Source organism: Rhinatrema bivittatum, chromosome 18 (assembly GCF_901001135.1).
Source record: "Rhinatrema bivittatum chromosome 18, aRhiBiv1.1, whole genome shotgun sequence".
NCBI classification, from domain to species: domain Eukaryota; kingdom Metazoa; phylum Chordata; class Amphibia; order Gymnophiona; family Rhinatrematidae; genus Rhinatrema; species Rhinatrema bivittatum.
The window spans coordinates 33,759,791-33,783,511 of record NC_042632.1 but is presented as its reverse complement, the minus strand read 5'-3'; the positions used below and the strand labels follow the sequence as shown (position 1 = coordinate 33,783,511).

The window sequence follows — 23,721 nt, the reverse complement described above, 5'->3', positions numbered from 1 at the left end:
CATCGGCCTGTGTGTGTTTTCTGCAGGTTAGCTCTGCTTTGCAGGCGTTCCTTGGCTCCTTACGGCACTCTCGGCAGCCGGAATGCTACTTGCCGGCTACGTGGATTCTGCACGTTCCAGCCTTCCTGAACAACATCCTCCACTTGGCGACTGGAGTTCACTCAACCGGACGAGTAATTCAGCAGCCTGGACCTTCCTCTGCGCTACCCTTCCCATTCAGTTCTACACTGTATCAAAGCAGGAGCACCAGCAGAGCGCCTCAAAACATCAACATTCCTGTTCCTTGACTCTATTTCTTCCTTTCTGGGCTTTATTTGGAATAAAGGATGTGCAGATTTTATGACCACATCCCCATTTCTACAGTTCTGTGTCTCTGATCTCAGCTGCCAGCAATTGCTGCTATATCTGTGTTTTCCATTTGTCGGGGTGATGCTTGCATGGGCACAGTGCCCACCTATCTCCATGTTAAGGGGAACAAGCTGAGCCAGGCCCTTTGCATGCAGGGAGCTGTAGTTCTATTTTTAGAGAAATCAATGGGAAAGCAGAACCTCTCCCTCTATGCAGTGGGGCAAACCCAGGGATAGCTCAGGCTGTCCACCTATGATGGGGAGCGATGTAGTAATCCCTCTGACGACCAGATGCACGGCATCACCATGCTTTACTTACATTCATAATTGTTGAGTAGGAGGAGCTTTCAAAATACTTCTGACACTTTGGGGTACATTTTCAAAGGGGTACGCGCGTACCCCCCGAAAACCTACCCCAAACACCTCCTGCGCGCGCCGAGCCTATTTTGCATAGGCTCGGCGGCGCGCGCAAGCCCCGAGATGCGCGTAAGTCCTGGGGCTTGCATGGAGGGGCGTGTCGCGAGTGACGCGGCGTTTCGGGGCGGCACCGCAGGGCGTGGTTTCAGCCCAGGGCGTTCCGGGGGCGTGGCCGCGGCCTCTGGATCAGCCCCCGGACCGGAACATGGAGCGCGGCAGCCATCCCAGTGCGCGCAAAGTTACGCCTGCTGGAAGCAGGCGTAACTTTGCCGACAAAGGTAGGGGGGGGGTTTAGATAGGGCTGGGGGGGGGGGGGGGGGGGAAGGAAAGTTCCCTCCGTGGCCGCTCCAATTTCGGAGCGGCCTCGGAGGGAACGGAGGCAGGCTGCCAATTTTGGGCAGCCTTGCGCGCGCTGACCCCGGATTTTAATGGCTACGCGCGTATCTATTGAAATCCCGTGTACTCTTGTTTGCACCTGGTGCGCGAACAAAAGTACACGTGTGCGCAGATTTATAAAATCTGCCCCTTTATCAGCAATTAAACAAACAAACAAAAAAATAAATTAGCCGAAAAAGGGCAAACGTAATGAATTTGTTAAAATGGCAGCTTAAGTTATAAAAAACGGGATCACACCAAAAACTTACAAAGCCCAAATGGTCCTCTCTTTATCTTATCACAAGTACCAACAATCAGAGGACACTAAATTTTCTCATGTACACAAATGTCCGGTACAGCTAAATAGGTTATCCCATATGTTGGTGATAGCCTTATATTTATTAATACAGTTTTTAATTTTTTAAAAATTTTTTTATTGCTATATATTCCTTGTTATTATCCATTGGTATTAATGAGCTAAGGAGCTATTTTTCTGTCTGGAACAGCTCCACGGTGTCTGAGAAGAACCCAAAGACAGAAAAAATCTCTCTTAGTCCCTGAGGAAGACGGGATAGTCGAAACACTGTCAGTGTCGGGCTGACGGCTCCACTCTCGCTACAATAGAAGGCTTACATAAGAGAAGAAGATTTCCTCTTAATTATAAGTTAAGTAAATGACAACTTATAGAGATGGAGACTGCGTAAGAGAGAACTTTGACTAAGGACAATTATTAATGAGCTAAGGAGAATTACCAATGGATAATAAAAAGGAATATATAAAAACAAAAATTTAAAAAAAATGGAAAAATTAAAAACAGTATTAACAAATATAAGGCTATCACCAACATATGGGATAACCTATTTAGCTATACCAGACATTTGTGTACATGAGAAAATTTAGTGTCCTCTGATTGTTGGTACTTAAGTTATAAAAAAAAAAAGCCTCCTACTTAATATCGCAACGATATTAAGTAGGAGGCTTTTCTGTACTAGTTTTAAGAGAGTTCAGCTATTAACGCCTGCTCCAGGCAGGCATTAATTGCTGATTGCTAAATGGGCATCTTAGACGCACATTTTTTTTTTTTTTTGCATCGGGAGTGAATGCCTAATAGCCTCATTCACATGCATCCAACCCGCGGGTTATAGGTATTGCATGGGCCCCTCAGGCTTCTGAAGTGGAGAAAGGGAACTGCCCTATAACAGGAGCCCCAGTGCTAGTGAGGGGCACCTTTACATTTTGCACAGATGAGGTATGGATTAGCGATGAAAGCAGGGGAATGGGAGTTTAAATTCCTCAGTTCTTTCTTGGCCCTCTGTTCAGTACATTTCGGCAAGCCATTTTACCCCCCTGTACCTAAGTTTACTCAGCTGTAACTGAGAGAGTAATAAATATAATTTCGTCTGCCCTCTTCAGTCATAGGCTGTCATGCAACAATGTCCGGTGCCCAGAGGTGGCTGTACATCTGTTTCTGAAGTGCCATGACTGTAAAGCAGGTTGGGATCCTGCTTGGATGTAAAGTCCTGAGTTGTTATTTATAACACGCTTGAGATTAAATAATGCTGGACATAACTCTACCTAGCTGGTACAATAATTTAGCCAAAAGACAAGTACTGTATTACTGAGGCGGAAAATTCAACAAAAGAGATGATATGACATCCAACAAATAAAGAATGAATGGCTTGTCGAAGAGAATAGATGCCTTCCGTCACAGGGCATTGGATACTGCTAAACCTACAGAGAAATACAACAGTGAACTTCTCACCTCTATTAGCAGCCAAGGATTGCATTCAAAAACCTAAACAAAGGAATCAGTTGCTAGCAAGCAGACCGAATTAGGCTGGTAAAGGTTCTTGGCAATCAGTTTTAAAAACAAAATAAGGATGATGATTCTAATTTTTCCTTTCAGAATCCCCTATAAATGTCCCAAATTGCCATTTCAAGTATGAGACAATGCACAACACTGACAAAGCCTTCTGACTGGCTGCTTGTAAACACAGAAATTCTTCTGTTTGGGTTGAAAAAAACAACACATTTTGCTTTCATTGGTTAAGTCCGGGGGCAGAGAGCGTGTATTCTGGCAGTTGTGTGTGAGAACCCTCTAGGTCTTTTCAGGACAGGTTGATCCCGTCCTGGTTTTACCCCATTGCATGCTGGGATTTATTCTGATTTCCCTGTTGCATTCCCTAAGAAAATCAAGACTATAAGTACCTGTGTGCAGGGGGTTAAAACCAGGACGGGATCAGCCTGTCCTGAAAATCTGGAGCCAGTTGGCCATCCTAGCCGCCTCCTTTTCAAACAGCAGCTCTCAGCTAAGCCTGCAGCTCTCTTACCTCTCTCCTCCCCTACCATCCCCACAGAAAGCTTTGCTTTTTCACTGCATTCAGCTGAGTATTCTGAGCAGGCCTCAGTTCATGTGTGACACAGTTCAGAGACATGCCATACTAGGTCAGACTGAGGGTCCATCCAGACTAGCATCCCGTTTCCAACGGTGGCCAATCCAGATCACAGGTAGCTGGCAGGATCCCAAACAACAAACAAATCCCATTCTGCTATTGTGCAATGATAAGTAGTGGCTATTCCCGACGTCTGCTTAGTTAAACGCAGTTTATTGACTTCTCCTCCAGGAACTTGTCCAAACCTTTTTTTAAACCCAGCTACACTAATTGCCTTAACTTTTAGTTATGCTTGCCTCTATTTCATTCTTCAGTGAGATGTCTGTTTTTCAGTTTGTTCTCTTGAAGAAATGCTTTGGAGTTTAAGAATCAGCCTGTCTTCGTATGTGAAGTTGAATGAGAGTTCATCTATCAGTATAGTCATGCACCGTGGCATGTGGCAATGACAGAATACTTTAAGTGTAAGGATTTCAACATTTGTTCTCATCTATGTATTTTCTAATTCCATTTCCTGGACACATTGCTAGCAATAACCAACAGTGTATGCTTTGCTTGGGCAATTGGCGCCATCCAGTCCATAACCTTGCATTCCGTTGTTCCCGAGATGTGAAATCAACCCTTGTGTTTCTTAACTGCTTCACTTCAGGAGCAGAGCCTGGAAAGGCCAGAGAGGTTCTCACCCTCATTAGCAAGGACTCGACACCCGTTTGGATTATTTGGAATTCTGGTTAATTTGTTAATGGTTATAAAAGATGATTACGGTTCTAAAATTATCAAAGCCTTTTTTTAAAAGATGCAACACTTTGGATTAGCGTTCAGTCACTTTCCCACATTCCTGAGTGCTTACCAATTTTATAATTTATAATTAGCTATTATTTATTTTTTAGCCAATAAGATTGCTCTATTTTTCTATTCACTAAGAATTTTCTTGTAAGACCAGATGTGGTGGTCAGTTAACTGGATGAAGTGATGTATGAGGAATTCTTACAATAGCAAGAAGGACTTAGCTCAGCTCCAGCTTATTCTGAAGGGTGGAGCTGGGAACCGGAAACAACTGTATTTATATTTTCAGATGCTCGCTGATAAAATGGATTATTTTTATTTATGTATTTTAAAAATGTATATCCCGCTTGCTCCAAAAGTTCAAAGCGGCTTACATAAGCAGGGCCTCTGGATTCCTGATCAGCTGAACAATCCATTAACCTTGTGGGCATTCTCATCCAGATAAGAGCTCCTCACCGTGTTCTCCAATTGGCTTCACAATTCTCTTGTGCTAAGAATCCACGTTTCACAAGCAGCCACGGAGCATCCGCCAGGGTACGTCTAGAAGAGTACCTGGAACGCAGCGATCTGGAATATCTTCTGGCGCCACCCTCGGAAAATGTAAAGCAGGTTGGCAAAAGAAGCCTAACAGTCCTGCAGAAGGTGAGCGAAGGCCTCTGCCTGGACACCTCCCCCCCCCCAACGGCCATTCTGCACACCCCCACCAGCAGCGAAAACCTCCGCCAGCCCCACTGGACCTCATAAAAAAAAAAAACGCGGTGCGTGCTTTTGTCACTTGGAACGATACAACAGAAGCGGGATGCCCTGGTTCCTATAGCAACAGAATCCACAACAGAAGCCAACAGCCCAGGAAGGATAGACAGGTCAGTTGCCGTCTAAAGCGTTCCTAGACACATATAGATATATTTTGACACATACCTTACACAGAAGGGCCTCTGAAATAATGAAAGGAGGGGGAGCAGAGGACGACTTGCAAACGGACAAAGCAAGTAACAAGGAATGTAAGAGTTCTAAAATACGCTAAATTATAAAATTATTAAAGATATATATTGCCAAGGATAGCAAAAGGAACCCCCCCAAGAAGTTACATATATTGGTAAGGAACGGATGCCGAGGGACTCTGTCGGTCCCTCTGTGGGCTGAACGGTACCCAAACTTACGAGGCCTACGGACAAAGCAGAAATCCAAAATGACGTCTTTGCTTCCGAATTTATGGTGGGACAGCTAGTTAAGGAATAAAACATAGTAAGGATACTAGATTTAAATATTAGGGTACAGAGTGGCTTGCGTGGCCAGTAAGTCGGAAAGAATGGCTTGCACGCAAAAAAAAAGGCCCCCCCAGAACTTGATAGGGTTCATGGAAGGGTAGCCCAAGAAAGGGCATAACTGCTGCGGTTCATACTTTAGGAATCAAGGAGGCTGGGGAGTTTTCCTCCGGACTCAGAGAGGGCACGCGCGATCCACGTTATTCAAAAAGAATCTAAGCCAAGGCAGTTATGCCCCAGGTATCCTAAGCTGAACGCTGGAGAAAACGTGGCAGGTTATTGTAAAGGGCATCAGACACCAGTCAGATAGCTTGCCTACATTTATCGATGAGAGCCTCATATTTCCGTAAGAAAGGTCTTTTGCTCCAGTTCAAAGCATAGCAAAGGGGAACAGGGGAGGAAGACGTCATTGACACTCAAATTTGGGAGATGGGCGTTTGCATTGAAACTTATGCAAACCCTGTTGAGCTTCCTAAAACCTGAGACTTCCATTCAGGATGGGCATTTCACTTGTATTAAATGATTCTGTGTTGCAGTGATCGTGAAATCCCCATTGCCACTCTTGCCTCTGATGTCCTCCACCATGGATATCGCTATTAACTTCAACCCTTGCATGATACGGACCATGAGGAAATTCCACCCAAAGCGTTCTCCTCTTCGCCGTGCAAACTCTGCCTCCACCTTCTATTTGCTTAACCATAAGGCACGACTGGAGGAACTCGGCCTGGAATACGCGCCACCCTGCGTCCGGCTGAATGGCACCACGTATGTCTTCAAGAATGGCACGTGGATGAACGAAGGCCAGAGCTACCCAGTCAAGCCGTCCTACAAGAAGCTGCTGGCCAAGAACAAGGCCCTGATAGAGCAGAATAACTATCTGAAGCTGCAAATGGAGCTACTGATGGATATGCTGACCGAGGCCACAGCGCAGCTACATTCCCTGGAAGATAAACTAGGAAGTAAAATCTACCTCAAAAGCAAAGGAATGAAGGAACCGCGCAGGATCCTGATGCTTCAGAGCAAGGAGTAAGCACATCCATAGGAAAACCTACTTGAATCTGGGGTTAAATAAAAGGCACAACATACACTAGAATAGCCAGCATCCTTGTCACTGTTAGCCTGATAAATGAATCATGTATAAGCATAAATGGTTTCTGTGTTATTTCATTTGTGATTTTAGTCTTGTTTTCAGATATTCCATCAACTCAGAGCTTAAAGAGGAACTTTCATGCTCAAAACTGGTGGTGTCTTACTTGTCGAGATGGGTGAGCCCTTTCCCCTGGCGATATGTTTAGCTCCATGATAATTTTGGCCTAGCTAACTGTGAAACTGATGCCCTGCTCTGATGGAAGGATCCATTTTGCAATAGCTTGTGATGTCAGCACATCCCCTACTTCCCATGCAGCACTGCTATTACTAGCAACTGCTATTACGAGCAACAGTAACATGGAATAGACTTAGTTTTTGGGAACTTGCCAGGTTCTTTTGGCCTGGATTGGCCACTGTTGGAAACAGGATGCTGGGCTTGATGGACCCTTGGTCTGACCCAACATGGCAAGTTCTCATGTTCTTATGGTTCTAAAGGGTGTTTTTCTATCAGGAGTGCTTCTCTTCTGGCTGGACAACAAGAAGCCGATATTCACACGAAGCTGGGATCCTAAGTTAAATGCCCATTGTCAGCCACACCTAGAAGCCTACATTTTCAGCTGAAAATTCACCTAAATTGAAGCCTGCTATTTGTTTTCCTAGATTTAGGCTCCTCCGTTGCCTGGGGCTGAAAATCAGTGCTAAGCACCTCACATTTTTCCATGCCTGCTTTTTGGGTTACTAAATTTAGAAGCCTAGTGAAACTATGAGCCTAAATTTAGGAAGCTGGGGAAGAACATTTTCAAAAGGGTCAATTTAGGAGCCTAACTCCCAAAGTGAGGGTCCTAAATGCTTTAAATAACAGCCTTTAAGGGGGCAATTTTCACTTAGCCGCCTAATGGCACGCACGCGCGCGCACACACACACACACACACGCCTTTAATTTCCTTTTGAAAATCCACTATAGGTGCCCATCTATAAAGTGGCTGCGTATTTTGCCCCTATTTTTGTGGGTGGCAGAACGGAGATAAAACCGGTGCTGGATTCAGGAACAAACTACCTAAGCTATAGCTTAGGACCTTCGATGGTCAGGGGACTCTGTAAAAGCAGTTATTCAATATCAAGTTGTACGTTTGTTTTCGGGAATGCCTCTTAAGCTAGACACAGCTCAGGTCAGCCGCTTGACTGAGTCCAGCCCTGAGTAAAACAGTGGCTGCACATGTGAAAATACAAATGTTATACCCTTAACCTGAACACTTCTGCAGAAATCAAATGCCCCCTTCTAATCCAGCTCAAAGTGCATGTGCGTTGCTTTTATTCCCCTGCTTTTGGAGTCTCTCAGGGGAATCCAGTAGGGGAACTCTGTAGATACCCCAGCTAAATCCCTTTCAGAAATGTCATCTAAAATGCCTTGAATGCCGAACAACAACTTTCCCCTGTAAAAAAAAACAAACAACAACAACAACAAAAAAACCCTCAGGCTCCAGCTGTTTTCCTTATATTTCTCTTTCCCTGCCTTATCTCCTCTTGTTTTTATTTCTTGCATCTTGCACGTGACACAAACAAAAACTTATTTAGTTTCCTGGATCCAAAAAGGACCTCCGTACACTCAAGTACATGCTCTGATCTCAAAAACGCATACATGTCCAGCGGAGGGGAACAGAAACATTGTTTGACTATTTTTCTAAATCACTTATTTCCTGCTAGTTTCTTCTTTCTTCCAGTTTAATTGGATCCTGGCACCCAGGGATTTTGTTCCCCTGTTTTTAATAGGATGTCCTCCCCCTCATTCCTAGTCTGCTCCTTGAACCGTGCACCAGGGCTCCTCCTGGAATCCTGGATCACAGAAACATAGAAACGACGGCAGAAAAGGACCAAATGATCCACCCAGTCTGCCCAGCAAGCTTCTGCCGGGATCTGCTGCACCGTGCAGGTTACCCCCATGCTTATCGGTTTCCCAGACCGTACAAGTCAGGGCCCTCGTTGGATGCTGTTTGAATCCAATTTCCCTTAACCCTTTCTGTGGAAGCAGAGAGTTGGAGTTGCATCAAAAGCATCAGGCTTAGTAATTAAGGGTAGTAAAAGCCGCACCTGCAAGTTACCCCCATGTTTATTTGTTCCCTAAACCATAAATGTCGAGGCCTACGTTGGTTGCTGTCTGAATCCAATTCCCCTTTTCCCACTGCCATTGAGGCAGAGAGTAATGAAGGAGGTGCATTAAGAGTGTCAAGGCTTATTGGTTAAGGGTGGTAACTGTGACACCAGCAAGTTACCCTCAGTTACCCCCATGCACTATTTTCATTGTTTCCATCCTCTAGGTCTTTAGGGATCCACAGTGTTTATCCCATCATCTGGTAGCTTTAGCCCTGCCTACCAGGTGATGCACTTTGATGACCACAACTCCCTCTGGCTGCTCCCAGTTGTTGTGAGCGCTGCCTCTGCAGCATCCCCAGTCAACTGGATTGTGGAAGACCTGACCTAACAATTAAACCACTGCCACTGCGCCACCAGGCTCGCCCAGGTGCAGTGTTGTTATTAGAATCGCATATCGGCAACGTGGAGGAAAAGGTTGAGCAGAACACTGAACAGTTCTGAAACCTTCTGTGATTTCACATTCAGGCCAATGGAAGGAGAATCCCCATCTCCTTACTAACGGATAGTTGAGGGGCATATGAATGCCGACTGCTTGGTCTGTTTATATATTTCTGCTGTATATGAGAAAACTTACTAAAACATTTTAAAAATATAAAGTTGTAAAAGCATCAGGACTTCTTGTGACACTATACCACACTAGACTGAAGCTGAGTATCCAGATAGCACAAAATGCCGGAGCTTCATTTTGTATTGCTACCCATTTTTAATCTCTCATCGAATACATATTTGAATTAAAGGGACACTTGCATCTTAGGATAACACAAAGTTCGGCTGACAAGACTGACTAGATCTAAGACTTCCCAAGGCCTCCAGCGGTAGCCGTCCCTTTAGGGTTGACGACTGGCTCAAACATTTCCAGAACCGGCTGGTCCAGTCCTTGTTTATCTCCCATGGAGGTGTAGTTCTAATCTCCCTACAAAACGAAGGACAGGCAGAGATCAGCCTGTCCTAAAAATAATGGAGCCACGTGTACAATGACACTGACTGAATAGAAGAGTTCCACAGTAGTGATCCATACAGTATAAAGGGGTAGGCAAGTCCAGTCCTCAAAAGTCACAAACAGGCGAGATTTTCACAATAACCAAGCCATGCAAATGACCAGGGCTTTTTCATATATGTGATTACTATTTAGTGTGGCTGTCCTGAAAACCCAGAACTGTTTGCAGCTTTCAAGGACTGGATATACCTGCCCTTCTACAATTGGAAGACTCGATTAACCCGAGTCAGCTTGAACCCATTGTCACACGAGTTCTATGACTATACTTACATTGTTCTTGTGTTCTAAAGTTCTAATGGACTCGAGCTGTGGAGCCTGCCTAGGTTGTATGGCAAACGCTGCTGGAGACCTAGTAAAGTGCAATGCGTACTGTTCTGGTGGCCAGATTCATCAGGCTCCCTGTATTCTGCAGGGGATCTTTTCCTGTCTGATTCTTTGCTAAACCTGCCAATTAACCAGTTTCCGCAGGCAAACTTTAGGCCAGGCCTGGCTTTTTGACCCCCCATCCTCATGCATTTTGCTATCTTGAGTGCTGGTTTCAAATGGAAGAAGCAGGAGTACAAATGCCACAGGCATTCCCACACTGGTTCAAACCCCAGAAATGGCCAGAAGCTGGGCCACTTGGTAGCTCTGCTTTGCATAGAGATTTCATGTGACAGGACTGTGACTGCAATGAAAGATAATGTGCCTGTTATTGTTACTAGCCCACGGTAGGCCTTACACCTGGCCAGCAGGAGCAAAAGCTCCGTACTTCTCTGCCCCCACTTCCAGTTGCCTAACTGATGATAGAGGAAGACATGGAGAAGGCTTACTAAAAGGCAGTGCAGGAAACAGACAGGGTCAATTTTTTTCATTCATAAGTTAAAGTAACCACCACAATGGAAAATGCTAGCAATTTTTAACCTGAATGTATAAACAATCAGGGGGTGAATGGGGGACTGGATTTAATAAAAAGGGGGTAAACAGACTGACGATCATGTTTTTAAAAAAAACAAACTATATATGCTTATTTATTTAAAGTTTTTATATACCGACATTCATCAATGATATCACATCGGTTCACAGTGTAACGCAAACAGACGCCTGGGGTAGCGCTTTACATCGAACAATTATAACATGTCAACAAGAGAGTAATTGAGGGGGGGAGATATAAAGGGGAGTATATCATAAAATGTTATAAACGTTTAATGTTATAAACGTTTAATTATGAATGTTTGCTGTAACTCGCCACGAACGGCGTGAGAAATACATTCATTATCATTAAGCAAGAGGAAGAAGAAAAAAAAAAGATGTAAATATGGCGAGAATTAAAAGAAAAAGGAGAGAGGAAGCTGAATTCGTGAAGAGGAGAACGGGCACTGCAGTTTGGAACCATGACACCGAATATTGCCAGAAACACGAAGTAGCTATCTCCTGGCTGGGGCTATTGGAGTTCAACAGATAAAAAGGACATTCCTTTTGATTAGGAAAATTAATGGCACATTCAAATTCTGATTCTAATAAATTCCTCTTCTTCCTGTGAACGCAACCTAGGAAGCAAGGTCAACTTAGTAGTATATCTCCGACAGGCTTTGTGCTGCTGTGGGCCTTCCTCTGCCTTCATGGGACTCTTCCTCCCCGGCTCTCTCTCGGTGAATGAGACACTTTTTGGGGCTTTCTTCCCTCTTCTCTCTCTACCTCCTCCCTCATTTACTTCCTTTCTCTCTCTCATAACCCTGTGCCCTTCATGACCTAGGATTAAAGCTGGTATCATCTGTAGCAAGACTGCCTCCACCCCGAGGCGTTTCCTCTGCAAAAGGTTACTTGCTCTTCGGTAAACTGGCCAAGGACAATGTGCATCTGACATCTTCCTCCCACGCCTCTAACCCTATGTGCTTTTCAGTGTTAGATACACGTCCAGCATTCTTTGCCTTGTCCCCTTTGGGCTAGCAGCTGCATAATGAGGGGTAATGTGCTTCTTGCCTGGGGCACTGCCAAAGATGTACGTCTCCGCTGCGCCCAGGTGCAAAGGAAATACAGTATACACAAGGTTAAATGCAACTTCCTCTAATTGTGGACTCTGTTCACGTTGCTTGCCGTAATTAGAGACCGAGCAGGCTGTAAGGCCAGCGGCATCATATCCTCATCTGACTCTGCGGAAGTGCCGTGCTATTGTTTTGGGCTGAGTGGGCTCCATGGGGATGGTTTATTGCACCCAAAAAAAAAAGTTAAAAGGGCAGAACCGCTCAGTGTTAATTTGGAAGCAGAGGTCTCCAGCAGAATCACGTCAAGGATTTTATGGCATAGCTGTAAATTGTCCCCACACTGTTCCATACATTCATTTCCAAGGGAAAACACTGGGACTAGAGAACATGTGAAGTCCTCCAATCAAGGCTCCTACACATTCCTTATAGTCCCTCCTGCGGGTAGGCCTAGAAGAGTTGTAACTTCCTTCATGGTCAATGTTCCTATACCATTCCCTATAGCAGTGTTTGCTAGAGCCCTAAATGAGCCTGATGTTCAGAATAATATGATAAACTAATACACTGCATTCCTACATCACACAAATGCTCATGGCTAGAATCCTCACTCTCAAACTGCAGCAACACCAGTATATTCAATAACGGAAACATAAGTGCCAGGCCGGATCAGGCCAACAGTCCATCGAGCCCAGCCATCCTGAATCTGACAGCTGCCAATCCAGATCCCTAGGGAGTAGCCGGCAGACCCCAAAGAGTAGATCCATGTCTTGTTCGCCACTCCCAGGGATAAGTAGTGGCTTTCCTCATGTTTACCTGACCTTTTCCTTCAGGAAAGAGGATCCAAATGAAGAAAATAGGAAAAAGCAAGAGCACTGCAAGCTAGACGCAAAACATTGATAAGGCAGGCAAAAGAAGAATTTGAAAAGAAGTTTGCCATAGATGCAAAAAAACTCATAAAAACTTTTTCAAATACGGTACATCCAAAGCAAGAAGCCTGTGAGGGAGTTGGTCAGACTGTTAGATGATTGAGGGGCTACTGAATACCTCTCCTGTCTTCTTACCTTCTACACCCCCACCAGAGAACTCAAACCCTCCCAACATTCCCTTCTCACACCACCCCCCCCCCCCCCCACACACACACTTTCCACATCTGCAAAATTAGTAGTACAAGATTTCTGGCCTTCAACTGTTATGCGCCCAGAATCGGGAATGAGATAACAGTACACCTTCGCCATCAACCATCCTACGTCACCTTCCGGAAGAAAACAAAGGCATGCCTGTTCATCCAGCTCTTTCCACAATGTAGAAATACCCTCTAGGCCTGAGACAAACTCAACGAAACTGCACATGACCCTGGAACAAATATGTCACTTGTATACCTAGTAGTCATTCTATTTGATTGTAATCCGCTTTGGGGCCAGTTTGGCAAAAGACAGTATATCAACTGTTTGGAAATTTTATTTTATTTATTTATTTAATTTTATATACCGACAGCCGTTTGCACATCGTGCCGGTTTACAAGTAACTTACAACCATAAGATATATAGGCAGAAGCCTTTACAAATAACAGTATGTAACATAAATGCAGTAACAGAGCAAGAAACTAATGCAGTAACAGAGCAAGAAACTAAATAACTTAGGGAGGGAGGGGTAGGGGTAGTCATGACAAAGGGGGGGGGCGGGGGAGGGTGAAAACAGACACATGGGGATAAGATATGTACAAGGGATTCAAGCAATAAATTGATATGTATAATGGTTTTATACAAAGATGTATAGACGTGAAAACAAAAGTCATTGGGGTGAGGTGATAAGTGTGACTTGTACTAAGTAACATGTTTTAAAAGCAGGAAGTTAAGTGAGAGGTTTGTAGTTCCTTAATTAGTTTGAGGGGGTAGGTGTGGGGTGTAGGTCCTGGTGGGGGGTGTTAGAGAGAGAAGATGGACGGGTAAGGTTATTGGAAGGTGAGGAAGCTGATTGGGGGTATGCTTGGCGGAAGAGCCAGGTTTTGAGTTTCTTTTTGAAAGTGGATGTGGAGGTTTCGGTACGAAGGTCAAGAGGCATAGCGTTCCAAAGGGAGGGGCCTGCGAGGGAAAGAGCTCTATTGGTGGTGGAGATGAGTCTTGTGGATTTTATGGAAGGAGGAATAAGAGTTCCACGGAGGGAGGAACGGGTGGGTCTTGTGGAGGTACGAGGGAGGAAAGGTGGGTTTATCCAATTGTAGTGTTCGTTAGTAATACTTTTGTGGATGAGGGTGAGGGTCTTGTAAATGATTCGTGAGTGTATGGGGAGCCAGTGAAGATCAATGAGGGTGGGAGTGATGTGGTCTTTCTTGTTGGCATTAGTGAGGATGCGTGCAGTGGCGTTTTGAAGAAGTTGTAAGGGTTTGATGTGGGTAGCAGGGAGTCCAAGTAGAAGAGCGTTACAGTAATTAATTTTTGAAAAAATTATAGATTGGAGTATAGTACGAAAATCGGAGAAGTAGAGAAGGGGTTTGAGTTTTTTGAGAGTTTGGAGTTTGAAATAGCAGCTGCTGAGGATAGATTTGATATATGGTTTGAAGGTTAGTTGATTATCAAGGATAACACCGAGGTTTCTTGTGTCAGAGAGGAAGTTGGGGGGGTGGGGAGTGGAGGGAATGGGTATGGATGCATGTTTAGAGGAGATGAGGAGGAGTTCAGTTTTTTGCGGATTGAGGGCTAGGTGCATGTCAGTGAGGAGCTGGTTTATGGAGGTGAGAATGGTGCTCCAGTTTTGGAGTGCAGTGAGTACAGAGTTAGTGAAGGGGATGAGGATTTGCACATCATCCGCATAGATGAAGTGTGTAATCCCAAGGTTGGAGAGGAGGTTTGTAAGAGGGAGCATATAGATATTAAATAGGGTGGAAGAGAGGGAGGATCCTTGGGGAATGCCACAGTCGAGATTAACAGGGGGGGATGTAAAGTTGTCGGTGAGGACTGTGTAAGTACGGTTTTGGAGGAAGGACTTTATCCATGAAAGAGCAGTACCTGAGATTCCTATGTTAATGAGGGTGTTAATGAGGATGTTATGATTTACGGTATCGAAAGCAGCGGAAATATCTAGCATGGCAATGAGATAGGAGTTACCAGCATCCATTCCTTTGATGAGGGTATCTGTAAGGGAGAGGAGTAGGGATTCTGTACTGAGGTGTTTTCGGAAACCATATTGTGTTGGTCGGAGTATGTTGGATTGTTCTAGGTGTTCAGAGAGGCGGGAGTTTACTAGTTTCTCAATGACTTTGGAGAGGAAAGGGAGATTGGAGATGGGACGGAGGTTAGATAGATTAGAGGGATCAAGGGAGGGTTTTTTTAGGATGGGTTTGACCACAGCTTGTTTCAGGGAGTTAGGGACTAGGCCGTGTTCCAGGGAGCAGTTAACGATTTTGGAGAGAGGAGAGGCTATTGCTTTAGGGATAGCGAGTAGAAGTTTGGTAGGGATGGTTTCCGCGGGGTGGGAGGAAGGTCTCATCTTTTTTAGAATGTTCTCTATTTCTAGAGTTGAGGAGGGTTCAAAAGAAGAGAGAATGGTGGGTGTGTGTGGGGTGGGGGGGATTATGCTGTTGGTATTGGAGGGGGTTTTGGTGTTAGGGGTAAACTTGGCAGTGATGTTGGATATTTTGTTCTTAAAGAAATGGGCAATTTCATTGCATCGGGTCTGTGTGGAGGGGATTTGGGGTGTGGACACGTTGGATTTGGTAAGATTAGAGACAAGGGTAAATAGTGCCTTTGGGTTGAATTGGAGGTGGTGAATTTTCTTGGCATAGTATTCTTTTTTAGTTGTTTGAATGGCGTTTCTATATGCATGCATAAAATAGAGGTAAATGACTAAATAAATAAAAAAGGAACTTGGGGATGACAAGGCCATGATGGAAAGTGTATTGTGATGTACATAAGGAAAAAAAATAATTCTTACTGTGGGTACACAATGCTGGGTTATGTGTTAGGAACCACCACCCGGAAAAAAAGGATTTGGGAATCATTGTGGTCAATAAGTTGAAATCCTCAGGTCAGTGTGTGGTGGCGTCCAAAAAAAAAAAAAAAAGGCAAATAGAAAATTAGGAATTATTTGGAAAGGAATGGAGAATATCATAATGTCTAGAGTATTGTGTTCAGTTCTGGTCATCTAAAAAAAGTAATAGCGAAGGTACAGAGAAGGACAACAAAAGGATAGCTCCTTTTATGCAGAAAGGCTAAGCAGGTTAGGGTTCTTCGGCTGGGAGAAGAGACGACGGAGAAGCTACGATAAGAGTTTTATAAAACCATGCATGGGAAGGAGCAGGTAAATAGGAAACGGTTATTTACTCTTTCAAATTGTATTAGGACTAGGGAACACGCCATTTAAAACAAATTGGGGGGAATACATTTTTTCACTTGACACACTATTACGCTGATGAGTTTATTTCTGGAGAATGTAGTGAAAGCATTTAGCATAGCTTGGTTGAAAAGGAGTTTGGATAAGTTCTGGAAGGAAAATTTCATAAACACTAGCCAGGTAGACTTGAGAAAGCCAGAGTGAGCAATAAGAAATGGGATCTGCCAGTTACTTTCTAGTGACCTGGATCGGCTATGGTCGGAAACAGAATGCTGGGCTTGATGGCCTTTTTGATGTGAGCCAGCCTGGCATGTTATGTTCTAGCGCCAGGGCTTCCCAAACCTGTCCTGGGGACCCCACAGCCAGTGCATGTACTGACTCCATTTTATGCAAATTTATCTCACGCATAATCATTGTTCTAGGGCCTTTGGGTAAGTTGCCAGACAGACCCAGCTATGTAAGTGCCTGCGTTTCTGTTAGGTCTTCTAATTATTACAGTATTTTCCACGGGCCAAACAGCTGCTAAAAGTTGATTTTATCATTGCCACCTGCCAGACAAAGCCTGCCACATGGCTGCCTGTGTTTCCAGCAGGACTTCTAGCATTCCATATTGGCAGCCACAAAACTCACTGGTGAATCAGACAAGCAAGGCACTATTAACACTTATACAAAATGCTAGGGCCACTAGGACATTCTTTCTGCTCTTTTCATATGTAGCAACCAAGTGACAAGATAGCAGAAAGCATGTCCAAGTGGCATGGGCTTAAGTGTCGCTAGTTTGTTTTGTCATGGTTTCCCTTACTATAGTAAAAGCTAGTGGAAGATTCAGACATCTCCCTCTTCCTGCTCCTGGATCACCCTCATTAGAATTTTAGGTGCTGGGACCGAGCTAGCTGTGACCTTCTCTACAACCAATGCTATGATGTCTCAATGCCAACATTTGAAAGCTCTTGAGAGGGATAGGGACATTAACCACTCAAATGCATTTATTTATTTTACAATAATGTATTTCCTGCCAGTTTGAATGGTTACAATGCACTGCTGTAAAGGAATTTTAGGAGTGATGCTGCACAAAAATAACATATTTCATCAGAATACAGAGCCATTCCTGGTAGATACAATTTCATACTGCGCCTTCTGCTAAAATAAGAACATAAGAAGTGTCATGCTGGGTCAGATCAAGCTCAGCATCCTGTCTCTGATAGAAGCCTGTCCGAGCTGCAAGTTTCTGGCAGATCCTATAAAGCAGACGAATTTCCTGTTGCTTATTCCCTGGGATAGAAATAAGCTTTCTTTAGTCTACCTGTTTTTTAATTAACTTTTTCTCCGGGGACTTGTCCAAACCTATTTTTAAACCTGCTATGCAAATTGCCTTGATCACATCCTCTAGCAACAGATTCCACAGCTTGATTGTGTACTGAGCAAAAAAAAGTGCTTTCTACGATATGTTTTAAATCTGTTACTGGTTATTTTCATAGAATGCCCCTGGTCCTAATGTTATTTGAAAGGGTAAATAACAGTCCTTTATTTTCCCTTTCCACCCATGATTTTAGAAAGCTCTCTCACATCTTCTCTCAGCCATGTTTACCAAGTTTAAGAGCCCTGCGTAGCCTCTCATGCAGCTCCGGCGGAGCGCATGGTAAACTCTCTTTTGGACGCGGGTTTTCGACGCGCTACATTTACCCGCGCGTCCAACCCCCCTCCAAACTAATAGCGCCCGCAACATGCAAATGCATGTTGATGGCCCTATTAGTTATTCCCGTGCGATTCACTAAGTAAAATGTGCAGCCAAGCCATACATTTTACTCTAAAAAATTAGCACCTGCCCAAAGGTGGCATTAATTTCTGCCGGCACCAGGAAAGTGCACAGAAAAGCAGTAAAAACTGCTTTTCTCTACACCCTCTGACTTAATTTCATGGCGATATTAAGTCGGAGGTCCCAAAGTAAAAAATAATTTTAAATAAAAAATTTTAAATCGGCCTGCGGCTTGAAAACCGGACGCTCAATTTTGCTGGCATCCGGTTTCCGAACCCGTGGCTGTCAGCAGGTTTGAGAACAGATGCCGGCAAAATTGAGCGTCTGCTGTCAAACTCGCTTGACAGCCGCTGCTCCTGTCAAAAAAGAGACGCTAGGGACGCACTAGTGCCCTAGCGCCTCTTTTTACCGCGGGCCGTCATTTAAATACTGAATCACGCGCACAGGAGAGTGGCCTGTGCAAGTGCCCGCTCTCCCACAACTTTTACTGAATCAGCCTGATGGTAGGAGAGCCGTTCTATTCCCTTTATCAGGTTTGTCACCCTCCCCTGCACCTTTTCTAGTTCCACTACAAATAAGTAAACTCCCCCAAGGCACCACAGGTGGTATTCTGCTGGCTCTTAAAACTTCCATGTTAGTCTTTAGTAGCAAAATGACAGATTATAAGGAGCCACCAATCTCTAACAGGTTCATTGAGGCATACACGTTTGAGGACAGGAGTCCACTTTGTCAGATGTTGGCTCTTAATGAACTCAAAGTCTTTCTCTGGACTGGGAGGATCATTGACAAAAACCTGTCTCCCATGTTTCCTGAACCAGGATGCTCCCAAGACTACAGGGTAACAATAGCAAACAGGGATTACAAGGTCAAACAGAGTCAATTAATTAGCAGCTAATTATCAGGCCGATACAGTAAGGACGCGTTAGAAATAGAGCGGCAGTGCCGGGCGCACCCTCGTTTGCCGCACGCACAGTCCGGATCACATACCGCTCGATACAGTATTTAAATGGCATGCAAATGCAAGCCGCGTCCAAAGCGCGTCCATGAAGCGCAATCCATTTTACTGTATAGAGCGCTATACAGCGCCTATACAGTATCCTGGGTGCACTGGTACCTGTCATTTGAAATGACAGGTACCAGGAAGTGGATGGTTCTCCTACGCTCGGGCATCGGGGACTGCCAGTCCTCTCTCCCCCCCTCCCGAAGCAAGGCGCAGGGCGAAAATCGACTCGACATGTTACTAAAGCAAATAGAAATTGTAACAAAAGTAAACTTACTGCATGCTTCCAACATCCCCAGTCCTCTCTCCCCTCCTCCCGAGGCGCCCACCGTGGCTCCCCTGCCTCCCGGGGGCAGCCGGCGGCGAAAGCGGCTTCCAGCAGCCCCGCCGGCGAAGGTGCATGAACGCACGTCCAATTTGGGCGCTCAAGCAGCGAAGGCGCCTTTTAGCGTGAGCAACACTTTTCAAATTCGCTTAAGTGACTACCAAAGACAATGGGAAAGAAAGTGGCTTGATCAAGGTCACAAGGACTATCAGTGGGAGAAAGCAGGATCTGAACCTTGATTTCCTGGTTCCCATTTTATTATTCTAATAAGAAAGTGCCAGAAGCAGGAAGATACACAGCAAGAAAAAGAAGTGAGGAATAGACACCAAAGACAGGAGAAAGATAAAGAAAGATCATAGAAGATAGAGATGAAAGATCCTGAGAAAATACCAAATTTTCAGAGGACACGTACAGATCCAGAGTTTGGATGGTATGGGCGGAGTAAAACAACAGGCTAATGAAATCTGCGCATAAATACTTACCTGCATACCAGGATCCTTTAACTCATAACTTTACTTCTGCTATGGATGGCGTGAAAGTTGTAAAATAAAAAAAATCAAGGCTAGTCAGTGGGGTTTTTGAGGGTTGGAGCTAACAGGGTAAAAGGCAGGCTATTTAGCTAGGGGGTTAGGAAGTCCTATCCTTTACCTGGGTGAACTGGGAACAAACTGGGCAGACTGGTAATTGTGTCAATGCACGTCTCTTAAAAGCCCCCCACTTTACATGGCAGAGTTATTTGCATGCATGCGCGTGCCCATATAAAACTGTGCGCATATGCCCGTGCATAAGCCTGTTTTAGATCCTGGGCGCACAAAATGGCCCGTCCATTTGCGCGCGCCGGACGCGCAGCTGTTTGAAAGTTAGTGTCCCCCGCCTTCTCTTTGTGCACATTTATCTGGTTGGGGTCATTTCTTTAAGCTTCTAATGCATTACAATACAATTAGCTTACTGCATCCGGAGTTAAGAAACCGTGGGCTGAATAACGCGCGGCTTGTTGCAAAGGCGCTAAAGTAAAAAGTAACCGCAGCCGCTTCGCTGCTCATAAGCCCTTCGTATAAATCGCTGAACGTGAGCGCACATCTCGGGATTTCAGAAATAAGCTTTAGGCGGGGTGGGAGGGGAAGGGGCAGCAACTGCTTTCCGCGAGGGCCCGGCCTGCCCCGAAGTTTCTGCTGAGCGCGCCGGGCAGAGGAAACCGCAGCCGCCCACTGCCTCTTTCCCCTGTGGGAGGAGCAGGCCCTGCTGCCATGACAACCAGCCCACGTGACGCGCCGCCGGCCCTTCCTGAGGCGGCCGCACCTGCCCTCGGCCTCAGAGTCGGCCGGGGCTGGGGGGAGCCCAGGAAGGAAGCGCCGCGTCTGGCTCACCCTTTGGCTTCTTGCGCTCATTATCGCAAGACCGCAGCAGCCCGCAGAGGCTCAGGTCGTCCGAATCCTTAGGATCAGCTTTGGGGCTCTTCTCTCTCCCGAATCCCTTAAACCGGTGCTATTATTATTAAGGACAGTTTTAGGCACCGCACCCCCCCCCCCCTTCCTTTGTCGTTTTTCTTCCAGTGCAGTCGAAACTAGAGCTGGGAGGATGCATTTAGCTGTTATTATTATCCTAAGCACTTCGTTCCTTAGTCTTTTCTTTCCAGCAGTCTTTGCTTCCAAGTTTTACCTCCCCTGTTGAATGTAACTTTGTTCTTCCTGTTACCTACGGGGTTTCGTTACAGTTCCCCCTTTCGATGTAAACCGACCTGATATGGTCACTGCCATGAAGGTCGGTATAGAAAAGTGTTAAATAAAAATAAATAAAAAATGTCCGGGATTTGGCCCTATTTTTTAATAAACCCTCCCTACAATAGTCCTGGGAGGGGTGGAGATGCGCTGTCTCATGGCTGTAAATCCTGTCACCAGGATCCCCTCCCATCTGAGGCCGTTATTACCGCTGCCTCAGCATTCCCTGGAGGTCAGGCTCGCCATGACAGTACACAGCACTGCCACTAAGTCAGCAGATCAGATTCCAATGATTAGTACAGCCCGCAAAAGCGAATTTCATAATGGTATGCTAATGCATCTGGAATGAAAACGTACACACAAACCCAAAAATGTGTGCAAAGAAAAGGTTTCATGCACATAAATCATATTTTACCTGTAGAAGACCATGCTTTTTGTGCCTAAAATACAGACTCTAGATCCTTGCACTGGAACTCTTACTTCTCTGTCCATGGGCTAAGACTAGTGCTGGAAACATTACCTCAGACCAGGACTAATGGGTGAATTTTAAAAACTTTACACGAGTAAAAATGAGCATATATGTGCAAGTAGCCTCTATTTGTGATCTCCGTATTTTATAAAAGTCTGCCTGTATTTTCATTTTCATACACATATACGTGCATAAACAAAGGGTGGTCTTGGGGTGTTCCAGAGCAGGGCCAACATTTACATGCGTAAATTACTGTTTTAAAAACCACTTATGCACATAGGTTTGCCAACTTGTGTAATATTACCCCTGCTAATTATCTTGCACAAATGGTATTAAACATGTTCATTATGCATTATTGCCTGGGTGAACTGAGGGGAACTCATGCTGAAGAACCAGGAGGGTCTAGATGACCTGGAGAAGGACTGGGTGAACTGATGGCGTAATTGGTAAAACTGGTAATTTCCTTAACGAGCACATATTTTAAAATGCACCAATTTATGCATGTAAATCTTGGTTTATACGAGTAAGTCCTACTTTATTGTCACACATAAAATATACCTGTGTATATTTTTTAAATAGGAAAAGTATGCACATTCAGTGCATTGATATATGCTTTTTCAATGCGTTGCATGTATTCATGCATAAGCCTACATACATGTGTATGTTACGGTATAGAGATACGCATATTTTATAAAACCTATTTTATAAGCCTAGATCTGCTTGAGGTCATATACGCGCATATATGCCGCCACATCCATTTGTTTGAAAATTATCCTCAAAATTTCCAGCGCTAAGAAAAATTTGAGTTGAGCCAGTGCACCTCTGCATTGGGGGGGGGGGGGGGGGGGGGAGGGGGGAGGTATAGCAAATGGGATTTCCATGTGAGGGCAGTAAGCGGCACACATTTTTGTTGTATGCAAAACTCCTTGCTGCATCCAGAGTAAAGTTTGCACACCCAAAAAATGTGTGCTCTACTGCATGCCCTCTGTCAGCATCTTTTTCTTTTTAATGCAGAACATGAGAATTAAGAAGAGAAAAAAAAAAAAAAGAGTACAATGAGAAGGAATGTGATGCAAAGAAAATCAAAGGGAGGCAAGAGGACTGCAAAGTGAGAGTGAATTGAACACACAGGAGCAATGTAGAGGCAGTTGGAGATAGGAGAAATTATGTTTATCTGATGAAAAGCTCTTATTCTTGCTATTGGCCCATATTCTCCATGAGAAAGTTTGTCGGAGTTTCCTCTCCAGGGGCCTTCATGTGATTCCGATCGCTGGGTTGCTGCTGGAACCAGGGAGTTGGGGAAACAGCTTCCCAGCCATATCAATAAGACTCATGGAGTCCCCCTCCCACCTGCTTCCTGACTCAGTCTGAATTATCTGAATGTCTTTCTCTCCCTTCCTCCTTTATCTCCTTTCGGAATCCCTCTGGCTAACTTGAAAAGAATTCTTAAGTGGATATTATCTGTTCCTCCCTTTCTCAACAGTGAGAAGGAGAAAGTGACCCTGAGTTTAAAGCAGCCATAGCAGTTACAGTCATCAGAATATTTTATGTGCTTGTTTCTTACCTTTCTCACTTCTTCTTTGGGTTTTATTCCTATATTTCCTTCCTTGATATTTTTTATATTTTCACATTTTTGCAATAAATATATGCATCTTTCATTGTGTCCATTCGTTTTGTTTATAAAACCCTCTTCAATCCATTCTTCAGCTGTTCATGTTGTATTTATTCTTTCAGGGCATAATTGTGAAAGCCTGGGGCAGCTTGCAAGTGCTTAGGTCAGGGCTTCCCAAACTTCAGGCCAGTGTGATCCCATTTTAGTACTTGAAAATACTCATGATCCCGGAGGACGGGCAAAACAAATTAGCAGGGGTGCCGTCACCCTCCCCGCATGCCAACTGATCCCCACTTTCAAGCTCCATTCTCTCTAGCTGAAAACCTCTAGCAAACCCCCTTTCTCAACCTTTGCCCCTCTTATATCCCTCAATATTTCTCATCTTCAAACTTATCCCTACCTCTTCCAACCCTTCACATCCCCCCAGCTGATTCTCTTTCACCCCAAAGCCCTTATAATCCACAACTGATCCTGTCATACCCTTACTCTCAGCCCCATTCCCTCTCCCAAACCTCACAGCCTCACCTGCTTCCCGCCAACCCTTCTCTCAAATCCCCCCTTCCAGCTGATCCATTACATTCACCAGGGGATCTTCTGTCATTCCCCCTCTCTCACAGTCCATAGCCAATCCCTCAGGCCTCTCCTGTATCTGATCCCACCCCAGAATAAGGGTACATAAATGGCATTAGGCTGGTGAGGTGCTCTAGGGATCACTCAGACAGAGCAAATAGTAT

The 23,721-nt window shown here is 44.7% G+C and overlaps 1 protein-coding gene across 1 annotated transcript in view; it reads right to left on the bottom strand.

The window, feature by feature from the left end:
* Nucleotides 1-20,352, bottom strand: part of CANX (calnexin) — a 96,093-nt gene extending 75,741 nt beyond the window's left edge. Inside the window, exon 1 of the mRNA XM_029583231.1 lies at nt 19,671-20,352. Coding sequence (XP_029439091.1) covers nt 19,671-19,676 — 6 coding nt within the window. The 5' untranslated portion in view covers nt 19,677-20,352. The remainder of the gene's footprint in view (nt 1-19,670) is intronic.
* Between the last annotated feature and the right edge of the window lie 3,369 nt (nt 20,353-23,721).